Source organism: Schistocerca gregaria, chromosome 5 (assembly GCF_023897955.1).
Source record: "Schistocerca gregaria isolate iqSchGreg1 chromosome 5, iqSchGreg1.2, whole genome shotgun sequence".
NCBI classification, from domain to species: Eukaryota; Metazoa; Arthropoda; class Insecta; order Orthoptera; family Acrididae; genus Schistocerca; species Schistocerca gregaria.
Window position 1 is genome coordinate 406,290,532 of NC_064924.1, and position 18,592 is coordinate 406,309,123.

An 18,592-nucleotide genomic window follows, 5' to 3' on the forward strand; every position below is an offset into this window, starting at 1 on the left:
AACCTGCGACCGTAGCAGTTGCACGGTTCCGGACTGCGCGCCTAGAACCGCGAGACCACTGCGGCCGGCTTGCCTTCATGATGCTGTTGTTTTAACGGCTAGCCAAGTACTACACGTTTGCTTTCACTTTTAGAATCTCTCATTTTTTTCTCCCTATGGGTAGAGCAGGTTTTGTTCGAATAACAGCCCTTTGAAGAGTGAGGGGTTTGCAGCCAAATACTGGGCAAGATGTTAGTGGGGCAGAAGAAGCCCCAGTTTGGTATATTCGGAAAGCGATTGCCAGTTGCACTATTTGCCTTAAGACGAAGGGAAACCTGTATAAATTGATCAGAGATGGAGAGAGGAACTTTGTATTTTAATTCTGGAAAATTATCAGCGACTTAAATAATTATAAGGAAGAATTAACACGCCGAATACGAGCGACCGATGGTTCGACTGCTACATGGAATATACAGTCTCCAATACAATTACGACTGAGAAATTGTCCTTTGTGGAATGACTGAACCTGGGAGATCAGTGGATGATCTACGCCTAGGAGAGCTAGCTGTTCCGGTTTGGTACATCCATGGTCGGGAGAGCAGTGTGGTAACCAGCTACTTACTTACTACAGACACAGAATGACATAGTGGCCGATCAGCTTTGTTTGGCCTACTGCACCTTATCATCGACTTCTGCAGTTACGTTAGAGCACTCTTAGGTATTTCTCGAACTGGAGAAGTCATTGACAGAGAATAGTCGGAATGATAAGCTCTAAATGCTGTGGAGAATAGGAGAATCATAGAGAAACGAGTAATATATAACAAATAAGAGAAGAAGGGAAACATAGTGGAAGTAATAAGTATGGAAACAAGAAAAAAATTTAATTTAAAAGTATTAAGTCTGCATTTGCGACTTCTGATCTCCGTTATTTAATTTCAGTGTTGAAAAATTTGTAAAAGAAAATATGTGAACTGATTCAAATGTCAAGACCAGAAGTGCAATGCAAATTCCGTCTGGTCAGAAGCATGAAATGTCATTCGCATCATCATGTGAGTTGGTTACACTTGTTTCATTCCCCGTATTTCAGTTGCCCCTCTTATCAGTTTTCCCAATCCTCCGTTTGTAATCCTTGGGTTTCCTTGGCTACTTGAACTCCCATACTCTAATGTCGCTTAACCCACCTTCTTTTTGATCTCCCTTGAGACGTCACTCTTTTACTTTCTTTGAACATCTGTCGAACGTGGTGTGTCCTTTCCACCTCAGCGGATTTGTTCTACTTGTCTCCTTAAAATCAGCTTTTTTCTCTAATTTCTTGATTTCTTCTCTATTCCTTTCCTGTTACTACACAGTAAAGCAGACAAGAGTATTTGGTTTCGATTGCTCCTATTTTTTTTTATTCGTGGGATCAGTTTCCACATTTCTGCCCCATATGTCATTATACTACCATAGTTTTACACATTCGTCTCTTGGTGTTTTCAGTCATATTTTTACTTTACACTAACTACGTAGCTGTCTTATTGTTAATGTACCTTTATCAACTCTGATCACATTTTCTGCTTACGCGTCACCTTCAGTTGTTATTGAACCCTTAAGTACTTCTCTAATTTAACACTTTTTTATACTTTTTGGCCGGCCAGGGTGGCCGAGCGGTTCTAGGCGCTACAGTCTGGAACCACGCGACCACTGCGATCGCAGGTTCGACTCCCGCCTCGGGCATGGGTGTGCGTGATGTTGTTAGGTTAGTTAGGTTTAAGTAGTTCTAAGTTCTAGGGGACTGATGACCTTAGAAGTTAAGTCCCATAGTGCTCAGAGCCATTTGAACCATATACTTTTCGACATGCTCGTAATTCACTCCCGTTGCTTCTAACTACGAAGAATGCTGTCCTCTTTGTATTCATTGACTGTTCTTGCGGGGTATTCTGTTTTCTTTCCTATCATTAGTATAACAAATTTCATACATTTAGCCTTTAATTTGTGTACCATGTGATCCACATCATCTGCTGTGATCACCAGAGCAGCTACAAACTGTACACTACAGAAAGTACTTTCTCAGTGTGGTACACTCATATCACGCAGTTTTTTTTTCTCCACTTGATAGGGCATTTTGTACGTATATCCTAAAGAGTGTTGGGCACGTACAACATGCTTGCCATTATCTCTTAGTGATCTGTGTAGGTTCACAGAGTTCATTTCCAAACCCTATTACTTGTTGTAATGTTTTGGAACATTTTTATATCTTCGTAATGAGCCGCCAACTTAGACTATTTTGTTGCAGTGCATGCAGTGTCGTATTGACTGGGCTAGTGTCATATACCTTTTGAACAGCAGAAAACAACGTAGAGACTTTCTAAGTACCAAAATTTGCGAGGAACTTGTGAAATGTAATGTTACGTGACCGAAGAAGGAAAGACATTAGGAACATTACTACTAAGGTGAACAGGATTTTATTCGGCAACAGAGCGCTACTGCTAACAAATGTTTACAGAAACTGAGGTAGGGATTTTGGTGCTGTTAATATAGGACAAATCAAAAGTGTATGTCAGATCGGGATTTTTTTCCTTTCGAGCAGCATTGTATGTGATTGATATATGAATAGTGGGAGGGACGCTGTAAAAGTACCTGGAAGCTTAACGAACAGATCTTGGGTGTGCAGGCGAGTGGTAGTGTTGAGATACCGCGGCGCTTCAAAGCGTGTCATACTCATTATCTTTGGACGAAAAACCGTAAGAGTTTAAAATATAATAGGATAGAAGGATGTTAAATGAATTAGGAGGACGGTTAGAAAATAAAATGGTGATTTACCAGGAAGAGTTGGAAAAGTAAATAATTGACGGACATCCCTTATCATTCTGGAGACTCGTTCTGCAGTGTACCTCAAGGCCTGGTTTTCTGAAAATTCATATTTCTTGAGAAGAATTTGTTTCCTCCAAGAATTCTCATTCAACTTCAAGTGCATATCCGTAAGGTACTGATTGATATGACCATCGACAAATCTAGGAGTACCACTATGAAGTGCATCATGCGACGGACCAAGTTACCTTTGTATGAGAAGAATTCATCTGGCAGCTTGCCACCATAGAGAGTAAGCCACCTGTACGCGGTCTCATGGGAATGTCTGAGTGAGAGGCTACGAGTATGAAAGAGCATTCTGCCAACAGAACGTCTTCGGGTCTTTAAGTCAATAAATGTTAAATGCAGTTAAATGTTTCTTCCCTCCTGGAACCTGCTCCAAGGCCATGTTATGACGCTAAGTACAACATTCAAATGGTGGTCCATCTTGAGATGACTATTTGGGGGTCTCGGAATTGTCAATTAAGCAACTACGAGTAATGTCGGCCAAATGAGTTCAGTGTCCCACCCTACTTCGCAGTGTTGCAGGCACGAAACGCATATCACACGCAGTAAGAACCACTATACCTAGGGTGACCTCCAAAAAGACTGTTTCAGGCCAACTAAACGATCTCATAATGGCATGTCGCGTTTTCCGGTTTATCCTCATACGTCTTGAAGCTCTGTCTTATGGACACCGTAATTAAGCACCTTTTTAATGTTTGTAAAAACTGGTAGCTAACAATATATTATTTAATCAACACCTGTTGCTGCTGCTGAAACTTTTTTTTCAAAAATTTACGACATATCACCTGAACAAAATATATTGCTGAAAACTGTTTCTGTCCATTAATAAAAAAAAATGGCTCTGAGCACTATGGGACTTAACATCTGTGGTCATCAGTTCCCTAGAACTTAGAACTACTTAAACCTAACTAACCTAATGACATCACACAACACCCAGGCATCACGAGGCAGAGAAATTTCCTGACCCCGCCGGGAATCCAACCCGGGAACTCGAGCGTGGGAAGCGAGAACGCAACTGCACGACCACGAGCTGCGGACTTGTCCTTTAATGCACTGTGGCTGGAGAAGGATTACAAATGGTAGCGCTGACAGCCCACTATTTCCAACAACGTTGGGGCGAGTAAGATGAAATAACACAGATTACGGTACATACGGACGATCTAATGGAAGCTAATGTGAGACGCTGGAAGGTATGAACTCGAGAAGACTGTGGCGACGACCTGCAGAGAATTGATGATTGGTGCAGGGGATGATAGTTATATGGTATTGTACTGGAGACCTAGAAACGACGGAGAGGTTCGTCCCCTCCGTATTCTTCACTGGTAGACAACCCCACAACAGGCTACAGCAGTCCACTCACCCCACCGCCGCCCCACACCGAACTCAGGGTTATTGTGCGGTTCGGTCCCCAGTGGACCCCTCCTTCCCCCTTCCCCGGGCACGTCTCACACCAGACGATTGTAACCCCAATGTTAGCGTGGTAGGGTAATTATTGTGTAGCATACATGGAGACAGTGTTTGCGCAGCAATCGCCGACATAGTGTAACTGAGGCGGAAGAAATGGAAACAGCCCGCATTCTCAGATGCAGGTGGAAAATCACCTTAAAAACAATCCACAGACAGGCCGGCACACCATACCTCGACACTTAATCTGCCGGGGCAGGAGGATGATGGTTACTCTGAACGTAAGTAAATGTGACATATTTCTCATAAATAGACGCCACTACTCAATTACAGAATCAGTGACAGTCAATAGAAACAGTAACTAAGGTAAAATACTTAGGAGTAGCCATCCGGAGCGATTGGAAGTGCAATGATCACATAAAATGAACTGTAGGAAGAGTGGATACCAGATTGAGATTCTTAGCAGGAGCCTTGAGGCAATTATTTTTAACCGTGAAAGAAGTGACTTACAAAACTTATGTTAAGAGCGATTACGGAGTATTTCTCATTATTCAGTAACCCTTATTATACTGAGTTAATAAGAGAGAAGTGGAGAGAGAGAGAGAGAGAGAGAGAGAGAGAGAGAGAGAGAGAGAGAGAGAGATCCAACGACGAGCGGTGCGTTTCATCGTATCGTTTAGTTGGTGTGCGAGCGTTACGCAGACACTCAACCTACACCAGTGGCTGGAGCTACAAGAGAGGCACTGTGCATCATGGAAAGTTTTACTGCTGAAATTACGAGAACGTCCTCTTACCACATCAAAAAAATCTGAGACATTATAGCTCATACGGAGGTTTACCGAGCCTCATTCTTGGTACGTGCCATTGACGAATGCACAGGGAGGTTTGCCGGCCGGTGTGGCCGTGCGGTTCTAGGCACTTCAGTCTGGAACCGCGTGTCCGCTACTGTCGCAGGTTCGAATCCTGCCTCGGGAATGGATGTGTGTGATGTCCTTAGGTTAGTTAGGTTTAAGTAGTTCTAAGTTCTAGGGGACTGATGACCACAGATGTTAAGTCCCATAGTTCTCAGAGGCATCTGAACCATTTGAACCATAGGGAGGTTTACCGACCCTCATTCTTGGCACGTGGCATTGACGCATGGAACAGGGTAGGGGGGAAAAGATACGCTACCAGAAGTGCCCTCTGCCACACACCGTAAAGTGTCTTACAGTGTAGAGATGAAAATACTGGAGTGAAAGAAAGTGGACTATATAGAATTCTGAGGATAGCTACTCAGCTTTAGCAAAAAAAAAAAAAAGCAGGAGATGAAAAACCTGGAGATGAGCATACCTACATCTGACTTGCAATCGAAACTATGTGTTCAGCTCTTGGGGTTTTGGAACAAGGAGTAACTCCCTGTGGACGCTACGAACAATCTACATACCATTCTCGAAGGATGTATGTTATGCTTTGCCAACTAACAATCGGCCATAACTGGTTCACTCATAATGACATCCTTAGGTCAGAGGATCCATGCCGTTGGCACTCTGGCTCTTCTCTGTGGGCGGCTCTGACCTTTAGAGTGATCCATCTTCACTGGTTTTTATCCACTGCCGAATACTTGTCGGCTGTGCCTAATTCACCCATGGTGACAACCTCAGATGAGAAGATCGGCCTTGTTGGCATTGTGGCGCCTCTCTGTTGGTGGCCTCATGTCCTGTAACAATAATCCAGCTTCGCTGCTTTGCGGTGAATGCTGTACCTTTCACATAACGACTTCCAGGTAGTATTTATGTTTTTATGGATTGTTAGACACAGTAGCGCCCGACACACCGCCACTCCAACGCATTTTATTACATTTAACTTTCGTTTACTACTTTAAATATTATTTTAGTCTTTTAACGTTCTGTGACTTGAGCATTTAAGTCCATATTCAGTAACGACTTGTAGGGCCACCGGTCGAGTGTGGAAGAAGACTTCCTGCCTGAAAATGAACTTGGATTGGTTACTTCAAACCGACCCAATGCTCCTGCCTCACTGAGGCTCCTCATCTTCTAACTTCTTTTCTTCTTTTAGTATTTTTGTCGTGGATCTCTGTCTCAGACGACACCTATTTATCTCCTGGAGACCGGGGGGGTTCGATTCGTAAAGGGAAAAGGAATTGATAATCTCGATGTATATTCCTTTTCGTTGTTGTTGTTGTAGTCTTCAGACCAGACTGGTTTGTTGCAACTTTCCATTCTCCTCTATACTGTGCAAGCCTCTTCACCTCCGAGTAGCTACTGCAACCTACAACCTTCTGAATCTGTTTAGTGTGTTCATGTCAAATGAAAACTTCGAAAAAACATTGAAATCCCCGAAAAATCCTACGTTAATTGATTCAGCTACCCTGTGTGACGCGCCCACAGATTTCAACCGGCTGGTGCTGACGACGCTGCAGACGGAGCGGGCGTCGCGCTGCTCGTCGGGGCTGTGCCCCGCGGCGGCGGCGGCCGTGGCGGCGTCCTACGTGTCGGCGTGCCTGCACCACCCGCCCCCGCAGCCGCAGCCGCCCCCGCCGCCCCCGGCCGTGTGGCTGCCGCCGCTGGCGCCGCAGTCGTACCCCTACTCGTACTCGTACCTGCACGCGGCCACGCTGTACGCCGCCGCGCTCGGCCTCCTGGGGCCCGCCGCCGCCTCCAGCACGGCCGCCGGAGCCGCGGCGCTGCCCAAGGCGCCGCCCCTCAAGCCGCACGCGCTGCCGCCCCCGGCGCACGGACTCGCGCTGCCGCCGCCCGCGCCGCCGGCCACTCCGTTCCTCGACGTCGTCGACTCCAGCTCCAACAGCTCCACCGACTTGTTCGCTGCACACGTCAAGGCCGAGCTCTAGAACACGTGAGTCCGAGCACCACTCACTCGCCGTTATTCTCAACGCGGGCCACGGAGAACGAGTTTGACGGAGAACACACACATCTAATTCTGGTTGTTTGACTTAAGTTTAAAGCTTTTCTATACTATTGGCCATTGAAATTGCTACACCAAGAAGAAATTCAGTTGATAAACGGGTAGTCTTTGGACAAATACATTATACTAGAACTGACATGTGATTACATTTTCACGCAGTTTGGTTGCATACATCCTGAGAAATCAGTACCCAGAACAACCACATCTGGCCGTAATAACGGCCTTGATACGCCTGGGCATTGAGTCAAACATAGCTTGGATTGCGTGTACAGGTACAGCTGCCCATGCAGCTTCAACACGATACCACGGTTCATCAAGAGTAGTGACTGGCGTATTGTGACGAGCCAGTTGTTCTCCCACCATTAACGAGACGTTTTTCAATTGGTGTGAGACCTGGGGAATGTACTGGCCAGGGTAGCAGTCGTACATTTTCTGTATGCAGAAAGGACGGTACAGGACCTGCAACATGCGGTCGTGCATTATCCTGCTGAAATGTAGGGTTTCGCTGGGATAGAATGAAGGGTAGAGCCACGGGTCGTAACACATATGAAATGTAACGTCCACTGTTCAAAGCGCCGTCAATGCGAACAAGGGGCGCACCATACCATCACGCCGGGTGATACGCCAGTATGGCGATGACGAATACACGCTTCCAATGTGCGTTCACCGCGATGTCGCCAAACACGGATGCGACCACCATGGTGCTGTAAACAGAACCTGGGTTCATCCGAAAAAATGACGTTTTGCCATGCGTACACCCAGGTTCGTCGTTGAGTACACCATTGCAGGCGCTCCTGTCTGTGATGCAGCGTCAAGGGTAACCGCAGCCGTGGTCTCGGAGCTGATAGTCCATGTTGCTGCAAACGTCGTCCAACTGTTCGTGCAGATGGTTGTTGTCTTGCAAACGTGCCCATCTGTTGACTCAGGAATGGAAACGTGGCTGCACTATCCGTTAAAGCCATGCGGATAAGATGTCTGCTAGTGATACGAGGCCGTTGGGAACCAGCACGGCGTTCCGTGTTACCCTCCTGAACCCACCGATTCCATATTCTACTAACAGTCATTGGATCTCGACCAACGTGAACAGCAATGTCGCGATACGATAAACCGCAATCGCGATAGGCTACAATCCGACCTTTATCAAAGTCGGAAACGTGATCGTACGCATTTCTCCTTCTTAAACGAGGCATCTTCAAAATGCGCTTCTAAGGGCTGTTGATCAACTACATGACTAAGAAGTAGCGGCCTCAGTCACGAAAACTGGTAACGGCGAGGAGAGCCGTGTACCTACCACGTGCCGCTGCACATCCGCATCCAACCACTGATCAGAGGATGCCATGGCGTCGGTCGGTGCTGCTGGGCCCTCAAGGCCTTTTCGGGTGGATTATATTTACAGTGTTTTCTGGTCATCAAAAAATACAAGTTGTCTCCCCGGATGCGTTATCCGAAGCAAATTAAAGCACAAATGAAAATGAACGAAGTAGGAGGATCGGATACCTGAAGTTTCAAAAGTTGAGCGTCAGTCGTAGGATGTTGTCAGTGATATTTGATGAGAAAATGAACGTATTCAGAGACCACACGGGATTAGCCGAACGGTCTCAGGGGCTGCAGTCATGGACTGTGCGGCTGGTCCCAGCGGAGGTTCGGGTCCTCCCTCGGGCATGGGTGTGTGTGTTTGTCCTTACGATAATTTAGGTCAAGTAGTGTGTAAGCTTAGGGACTGATAACCTTAGCAGTTAAGTCCCATAAGATTTCACACACATTTGAACATTTTTGTATTCAGAGTTTTCCGCATGTCAGTTGAAGAATCAACGGACCGAAGTCGTACTGAAAGAGCCCAGCGTGGCGATGATTTGACGGCAGCTATCGCGGTGATGTGCTTCAAGTGGCTGCCTGAAAAGAACACTCTTTCGCCTGCTCTGTTATATCACCTTTCGTAAATCCCCAGACCTGCTAATCCTATGATCTTGTTGGTCTCTGCCATCGATGAATGGGAAAGATATGGTAGCAAACAGCTCAGCCAAGTATTGTAGTGGCGTTCTTCCACCGCATTCTGCGCTCTCATACACGAGGGTCAAATCGGCCGTCTACGCATCTGACACTTTAATTTCTTTCGACGTATAAAACGTTCAAACAACTTACTGGAATGCAGCCGGGTGACGTCTTCGACAACCACCATGGTATACGTCATCCGGCTGTTCTTTGAACTGCTCACCTGTCAATATATAGATTCTATCGTATATCATTGTTAATATTTGACTGATAGTGCCGAAAAAAGCCACTGAGACACAACAAAAAATGGTTCAAGTGGCTCTGAGCACTATGGGACTCAACTGCTGTGGTCATCAGTCCCCTAGAACTTAGAACTACTTAAACCTAACTAACCTAAGGACATCACACACATCCATGACCGAAGCAGGATTCGAACCTGCGACCGTAGCAGCCGCACGGTTTCGGACTGCGCGCCTAGAACCGCGAGACCATCGCGGCCGGCCACAACAAAATGGAATGAATGCAAGCTTATGGGCGAAGAATAAGTTTTGTATTATTGTTGTCAGGCAGAAGTACCGTAAATGGAAGAATTTTGTATCAAACTAAACAACAAGACAAACTGCGCATACCGTCGGCTTTTGCACTATTCTGACACATTTTCAGTGCATCGTAGGTACAAAAATAAAAGGGTAAGAAGTAAAACGAAGTGTAATTACTCTTTAGCTAGCGACAGGAGACAGCATGTCCCCTTGAACCAAAACACGCAGAGAATACCCCTAAACAGCATCATAAATGTTGTCGGTGGGGTTCGGGTTTATCCTGTAGCAGGTGCTTATTTTTATTTGGCCTCGATGCATTCACATAACACGTTTATAATGAATAACAGTATCGATCATATATTACCTACCTAAAGAATTCGTAAGTCGTAGCTGGTTAGTGACAACAGCCGTCATGGATGCTTTGTTAGCCATGTGCCACCGAAGACGTAGAATTGTGCAGTTAGGTAGTGTATGGTTCAGACCGATAACAATAAAACGGTGTTCTGCATTTGTGTCTAAATCAAATAAAAGGTAGCATACAAGGAATAATTCGTTTTTACTATTTCTCCTATCGTTTTAAGAGCAGAAATTATCTACCTGACTCATTGAAACTATAGGCCGAGCTAAGTCGCTTGCGGTCAAACCTTCAGATCTTAGCTGTGTAAGTAAACCTCAGTTCCCGATGCAGTGCTTCACTTTATCTCCCAGTAATACACACCCCGCACAGGCTCTTTTGTGAATGTCTATAAAATCTGGTGCCCTGAAACATTACAGAAGAGTGCATTGATACAAGCTGGAGCTTCAGTTTTTACGTTTTGCAGGGTAACAAGGAGAACAGAAATGTGATTAATATACAGGCGTAATTCCGAAATCTCATTGAACAAACCGAAGTTTCTTCCAAACACAAGTACCTCACACTTATACTAAGTATGCGCTAAACAAAGATTTGTGTAAGCTAATCTCATAGGAGCTTCAATTAATTGTCTCCTGCCTTTTGTTATATCAACTGCACAGAAGCACTTGAAAATCAGAACCCACCATTTTTTTATAGTTTGTGCCTACAACTTGGTGGTGGTACAATTGTTTCTCGCTGGGTAACGTTTGTGGTACATTACAGATGTGAGTCGGGGTTCTGTCTTTTGTGACAACATAAACGAGGTCAAGATGAATAACTCGTTGCTTGACAACAAGATTAGGCTGTTTTTAGCAGTGATATTGGAACGCTTACTGAAATTAGATTTGTCATATAGGATAAGATAAATTAGGTAGATTCACGAAAGCTGAAACACATTTCTAAACCATCGTTGTCTTCGTTTTCTTCCTCACGAGAACAACCTTTCGCATTCCATATATTCCTCATATAGTACAAGAGACGTTTTCTCTGTTGTGTCAGTCCACTTGGCTATAAAAAGTTATGCAAATTTGCAACAGTCGAACAACTGTAGACAAGAGCGGACAAACTCACATCTACAGATCTGAATAGAATGACATGGAAGCTGTACATTATGTTTTCTCATATCGCGTTCCGTTTCAAATATTGCATTTTGAAAATAAATTATAAAAGAATTAACTATGAAAATGGTCATCAAATCTGTGGATGTTAAATGAAATGTACTTAAGCGGTTTAAATGACCTAATTCGAGAACACTGTTGCGAAAAATAGTGTCAGAAAATGCGTTTCTGAGGCGCTCTCCAGCAGAACAGTTACGAATTCACAACAGAACTAAGTCCTTCGTGGTACGAGCACCATTACTGTCATCAATTCACATTAAATTAACGGCAATGCAAATAATAGCAGGAGACTCATTTGATAGAAAAACAGGCATAGTGTTAAAAGTTGCTCTTTTGTCAGGCAACTACACTATTTGCAGAACTTAGAAAAGTAATGCATCATCATCCACAAACTGAAAATTGTCTGCAAATGGTTGAGGGCATTATAAACGGTCAGTTGTGCAAGTTAGGATATTTTTGATTAACAGAACTCAAGTATAGTTCCTTATGAGGGTCATTAGGTGACACCTATGACGTGTGGGCAATTGTGAACAGAAAGAGGGTTGAATGACGCCACGTTATGGAAGCTAAAATTAACAGTTTAAGCTTGTGAAGGAGGGAACAGAAACCATCAAAAATACATTCCACAGTCATCACAGACAACAACATGTAATATATGTTGCAAGCAGAATATCAACTACATGAATTATGAGGCGGAAGTAAGTATCAGATAAGTCAAAGTACTCATTGAATGAAACGTTGACCCCCGTCGGTCTTCTTCACCAGCTGGTATTTGAATTTATAGGTGTTAAGATGATGTAACACTACCATTGCAATATTAGCGACAACGCTACGTTATTCCTCCTCTTCAACACCGTTTCTTCAACCGGCCAATCAGAACGACTGATCCATTTAATCAAATAATGATTTACATGTTTCTTCGGTAGCAGCTTACAGTACGGGCAATGAAAGAGTTAACCGGCAGCAGTTAACGATGAATCACGGAATATACTGTTTATTGTTATCCAAACATTAATGAAAGTTACACTTTGCTCCAGGAAAAACTTTATTTTTATGCCATAACACATAAGGAATTTATTCAAAACCTCCGGTATACTCTAAACGCAGCAGGAATGATTAAGCTCTACATAAACCCGAGATGGGTTCAATTTCAACCATATTATGACGAAACACCCTTCAGTGCGTCTGCAGCTCTAGAGTGCCACTGATAAACGAGCGTTAACTCAAATATTACTCCCAGCGCGCGACCGTCACAAAAAACAACAATAATTTATAAAACACTGTCAGTTGAAGATAATGTCAACCTTCATCAAAAAATTACCAAGAAAGGCAAAATACGGATCCCTCCGAATCCAATTCTACGGGAGTTCACGTTAGATCACGTGGCTATTTCTAAATGCAGTTTTAAAGAAATCATGAATGTAAAAGTAGCAAGAAAAGGGAATTTGATTCTGATCATTACCTGACTAAAATTAAGCTAAAACTTTCCCCAATAAAAACCAAAAGAGACAGCAAAAATTAATTAAATATATCACAGACAGGCTCAACATCACCAAAGAGGTTATAAAAGGTTTTCAGGAAGAAATTAAAGTAACTAAATCAGGGAAATGGGAAAAATATCGAAAGAAATCAACAAGGCAGCGAAAAATGTATTTGGAGCAACAAAAATTAAGAAGAGGGTCTGGTGAAATGAAATCTGTGAAGAAGCAGTTTCAGAAAGAACAAAACAGTGGAAGAAATGGAAATGTTTTGGAAAGCCTGAACACTTTGATGAATTTAGAGTGGAAGGGAAAGTAACAGCAAGAGTGCTAAAAGATCTTTTGAGAAATCACAACTTCTTGACATACAAAACAACTTTGTAAAAAATAACTCCCAGAATTTCTATCAGATATTTAAATGTCTTCTAAAGGGCTACCAAGCTGCAAGTATTGTAAAGTAGGCCTAAGCAACAGCCAGAATTGTGAAATACTAAGAAAGTACTTGAAAAAATATCGAAGTGTGAAGAACCAAACCGTAAGCTAAAATTTCTAGATCTCCGTAAAAATACAGAAGCAGATCCACATCCAACATCTAAAGAAATTAAACAAAGCAATAATTACCCTGAAAAACAACAAAGACACTGGAGAAGACTCTATTACATCTGAACTTATTAAATGGTCTGAACCAAAAATTGTAACTAACCTTCAGCTCATGTTTGAAGAAATGTAGTAAACTAAAAAGATACTAGCAGATAAGCAAAATGTAAATAACTACAGAGGTATATCTTTGTTGCCAGTGGGTTATACAATATTTGCAACAATACTACTAAACAAGGTGGAAGCAACACTTAAAAGCTATTTGGGCGAATATCAGTGTGTATTTAGAAAGGGCGACCTTGCTCAGAACAGATTTTCAATCTAAAGTCGATAATTCGTCAAAGACTTGTAAACTCCAAAGACATAGTTGCAAAATTTATAGATTTTAAAAAGGAATTATACTCGGTTGATAGGGGAACACCAGATAAAGTGATGAGAGCATTTGGTACCAAATGTAAGTTAGCAAATATAATTCATGAAACGATCTCAGACATCAAATCAAAAGTAAAGTTTCGGGGCGAAATATCGAAGGCATTCAACATAAAAACAGGTATAAGGCAAGGTGGTGGCCTGTCTTCACTCCTCTTTAACTGCGTACGAGGTAAAATTGTAAGAGAATGGAAACAAAAACTAAAAGAACAGAAGCTATCACCAATCAGACTAGGAACTAAAACAAAGGTATGTTGAAATTCACCGTTTAGCGTTTGCGGATGATTTTGCCATTCTTTCTAAAAACCTAATAAATGTTGGAATACAAATCAATCTCTTAGAAGAAATAGCTGACAAAGCAGGGTTAAGAATATCAGTAGAAAAAACAAAATTTATGACAAATATAATAAATGCACCGGAATCCCTAGCAACAGATATTGGCCAGATAAATAGGGTAAATGAATTTAAATATTTCGGAGAAATATCCAATTAAATTACTTAGAAGAATTCGCTGTAGAAGAAGGAGTACATAAAATGGTGAGATCTTATGGAATAACTAGGAATGTCTACAACAGAAGGTGTCTGTTTAAAAATTTGAATATACAACAGTACAACTCTGTAATAAAACCAGAATGTCCTTATGAAAATGAATGTTTAGTACTGAACTACAAATTACACAAACTTGAAATCCTAGAAAGAAAAATCATTCGAAAAATACCTGGGCCACCAAAAAATTCTGAGGTATGAAAGTTAAGAAGCAACGAAAAAGTTTATCGCAACATAGAAAACATAAATGAAATACTACGAAAAAGGCGACTGCTATTTTTTGGACACTTACACAGAATTAACAGCAGCAGGTTAACGAAATAGATTTTTAAATATCTTTGGGAAAAGAAACCAATAATAGCCTGGCTTCAAAAAGTTAGAAAAGATTTGGAAAGAAACAACATAAATGAAAAAGATGTAACAGAAAGAGAGATTTTCAAGGGGAAAGTGTTAAAAATAGAAGGATTTAAGCCAAAGGGAGAAGAAGACAGGATTAAAATGGTCCGAGAAGAGAAAAAGGATACTTAATGAAAAGATGAAAGAATACTGGAGGAAAAAGAAAGAACACCAAAGAAGGAAGCATTGAAATTGGTGCATGGTCCTTAGACGACGCAAATGAAGAAAGAAGAAGAAGAAAGAAAATACTGTCAGCAGGCAAAGATTATTTTTATTGTTGCTCACAGCTTAAATAGCTGTCGCTGCATGACTGTCAATATTCAGTATGGAGCAAAACTATAGAATATTCTTAAAATACCAGAAGAGTAGTAAATTACGCTTACATTCTAACAATGTGTATACAGCGTAATTACTGGCAGAATCATATATTTAATACATGTGTGACCCAAGTTTGTTATCATTTTGGCAACAAACGTGCAACAAAAAATGGGTACATTCAAATCTTGCTTCGAAACTTTCATTTTCTATGTAGAAAACTGCACTTACTGGACGAGATCGCTGAAAGCTCGAAACAACTGGTCATGATAAATCGGAAGTGTTGTAGTGTGACTTACGAACTAAAGGGCAGAGTTTGTTTAGAGGCAGAGCAATTACTATCTCGAAAACATCAGAGTGTCTCTCTCTGAAATAGATCAGCATTTAGTTGGCCTAATGTATTAAAGAGAGTTGGCTGTAAACGGCGCAGAACAACCTTGAAGTATTTATATTTTTGCATCGTCTGTTACTACCCCCAATACTGCAAACAATATCAAGTGAGATTATAATTATATTGTAATTGTAAATGCTATGACAGTACAAATCAACTTATGCAGTCTGTGGCTGAAATATACTGCCTAAACAGAAATGTAGGGTACATGTACTTGATTGTAAAAGAGTATCTACACATTGCATACAGGTCTACCGACTAGAATCAGCACGCCAGCTGCAGAGTGACAAGAGTCGAGAAAGAGCCGTTTACACACAACCGACTATGTCTTCAGATATTGAACGTTGCTTTAACTGTGGCAGGTTATCACGATACTGCAAATATTTAGTGGTGTTTACTGTTATGACCTGACGAAAGTACAATCATCTGGTCATAACTGTGGATCATTTGATTGCTCTTGGCGCTGGTTGCTCGTAGCTACGACATATGAAATATTAGCTCACTTTATTACAAGAATGACAAAAAGTTTTACATAACTTCATACAATCCATAGCCACAGGTATATGCCAAATATTTACAGGTGTCTTTGAGTATTAAAGCATCACTTGACGTAAGCTTTTCTATCTCCTCTCAGGAAGTATAAAGATCACAAAGTTCTGACACGTAGTACATTCCAAGAAAGAGTCACATGTGTTCTAACTGGATCATGTAGTCAGCTTGATCGGAGACTACGAAGTCGGCAGAGCCTTCCTCTGCTTGGCTGTATATTGACCTCCACGCGGTGACGCTGCAGAGCAAGAAGCGAGAGTGTGGCTGCAAGGCATCGCTATCTTATGTGGTATCGATGCGAGCTGTCAACTTCGGTTTGGCACACTGATCTTTGGGCAATACCACATTTACATATAGAGCAAAGGTGTTTGATGTCGTCTCATATACATCCAAGTACCAAAGAATTCGTTGTTTTCTTGTATAGCTTGTACTGTATATAAGAGACATTAGAGAATGAAAATAGCTGTAAAATGGCAACACCACTACGTAGTTTTGGAATTGACACGCTGTTTACCGTCAGTGACAACTTGAGTGGAGCACAGCACAATGATATGTTATACGAGTAGCATGTTGTCTGATTTGTGTTGGTTCAATAATTCTCTAAATAACGTATTGATATTTTATATACTTTGATCTATCTAGTCAGTGCCAGTTTTTCGGGGAATGTAAGCTCGCGTCTTTACCATTATGATCCAGAATCTTGTATTTTGCTATTCTTACCTTCATGTATACCACATGTATGAAGTCGTAAGATGGAATATGGCCAGCCAAGCCAGTGGACTTGACATAGTTAGCGATTATCCAATTATTTAGTAATTATCCTTATTACTGTCCAGATTACGTGATAAATGCTCCAAGTTACGCTTCAGCGGTAATCGTTGCACGGTGTCGTTGTTTTACCTAGAGAATATTCCTTAAGTTGTAAAATTACTGATGAAAATTTAACGTGTTCAGTCTGTGTGGCCATTACGAAACGTTTGCTCCAAGGACATAAGAATAATCAAACAAATAATAATTAATTTTTAAGTAACTTTGAATAACTGTCCTAAATATTCCACTCTCCGTTTGTACTTGTGGCACTACTTACTCTCTCATCCAAGGCTCGTCATTTCGACACCTGTCCGTTATCAAGACATAAAAAATATACCTTCAGTGAATTCGAGGATGTTTCAAATTGTAATTAAAGCAATTAAATGTCATACAGACTACGACGGCCACAATGATAGACGGGAGTTTAGAGCTTTAAGGTATTTCATTCAACAGCATAAATGATGTACTCAGTGGTTCTATAGCTACAAAATAGAACTAAGAATTAACTTAGAGAGACTAACATACACACATATTTCAATGAGAGTTTATGAAAACTGACACTGCAGTTAGCAATAGTTTACGTTATGTGAGAAATCGTCTCCGTTGACAAATAAATAATGCGTTTAGTGGGAGCATGTTTACTACATACACGATTTACATATATTTTGATGATAATGTGTTTGTTTCCGTCCCTAAATTTTCAAATGGCTCTGAGCACTATGGTACTTAACATCTGAGGTCACAAGCCCCCTAGAACTTAGAACTTCTTAAACGTAACTAACCTAAGGACATCACACACACCCATGCTCGAGGCAGGATTCGAGCCTGCGACCGTAGCAGTCGCGTGATTCCGGACTGAAGTTTCTCTCCCTCTTTCAGGACTGTGTTACATACTGTAATATGTTGTTCCATTGCTGAAAACACCATTTCTTAACGGTGTTGTGGATACCAATGCAAGAGGTACTAACATTTGTGAATGGTACGAAAATCAAGAAAGCCGGTGCAGATACAATGAAACTTATATGATATACTTAATAACAACTAAAGACAAACTATTCGTTTGTGAAAGAACGCCTCTAGCATTACGCCTAAAATTCGCATTCTAAAATATTGTTCATATCTGATTTTACGCATATTAATTGTAACTCGTGTCCTAATTCTTGTATTAAGTATATTAAGCTATTAATCTGTAACTATGTTATTAGTGAAGAGCTTAGGTCACACAGTGCACACAACATTCTGTGGAAAATCGAGATCAGTTTCTGTGTGAAAATGTCAGTTAGTGAACTGCAGTGCGACTTTAGAGCTGCGATTACGTAAAGAGGAAACAAATAAATCCTAGAGACATATAATATTTGAGTACTATTTTATTTTATGTAAAAATTAACCAGTAACTATTAGGAGTGAAAGCAAAACAGCACAATGTTTAGAAACACTAACTGATTTCACCTTTCATGTAAGAGGCAAAAAGCTTTTGTCATAATGGTATGCACATTGCTGCACGCAAAACGCTGTACTTATACACAAATGCGTTTTCAGCTTCTGCGAAAAATATTCATTCCATTACACTTGAGCTAGAGAAAATAACTTAAGTTTCCAAAATTCCACTCAGTATCTGTGGAATATTTGGATTAAAATTGTTTGATTACGAAGACAAATGCAACAATAAAATGCAAACTGCAAAGTGATTTAGGAACCTTTCAACAGCCAATAATTCAATAAAATCTTACAACTTCTGATACAACAGGCAGGTGGTAGCCTCATGATAATGACTGCTTTATCAATTACCACTGGTACAATCATACGACGGAAACTATCTGTCAGCAAAAAAGTTACGAGAATGTAACAAAGTAGATGTACATATATCAGTGCGAATA

General features: G+C 41.4%; 1 protein-coding gene across 5 annotated transcripts in view; it reads left to right on the forward strand.

Moving 5' to 3' along the window:
* Positions 1-18,592, forward strand: part of LOC126272409 (forkhead box protein B2-like) — a 637,167-nt gene that overhangs the window by 89,626 nt on the left and 528,949 nt on the right. For all 5 annotated transcript variants that reach the window (XM_049975239.1, XM_049975241.1, XM_049975238.1 and 2 more), the window contains exon 4: positions 6,627-7,092. In XM_049975239.1, the coding sequence (XP_049831196.1) occupies positions 6,627-7,087 (461 nt within the window). In that variant the 3' untranslated portion in view covers positions 7,088-7,092. The remainder of the gene's footprint in view (positions 1-6,626; positions 7,093-18,592) is intronic.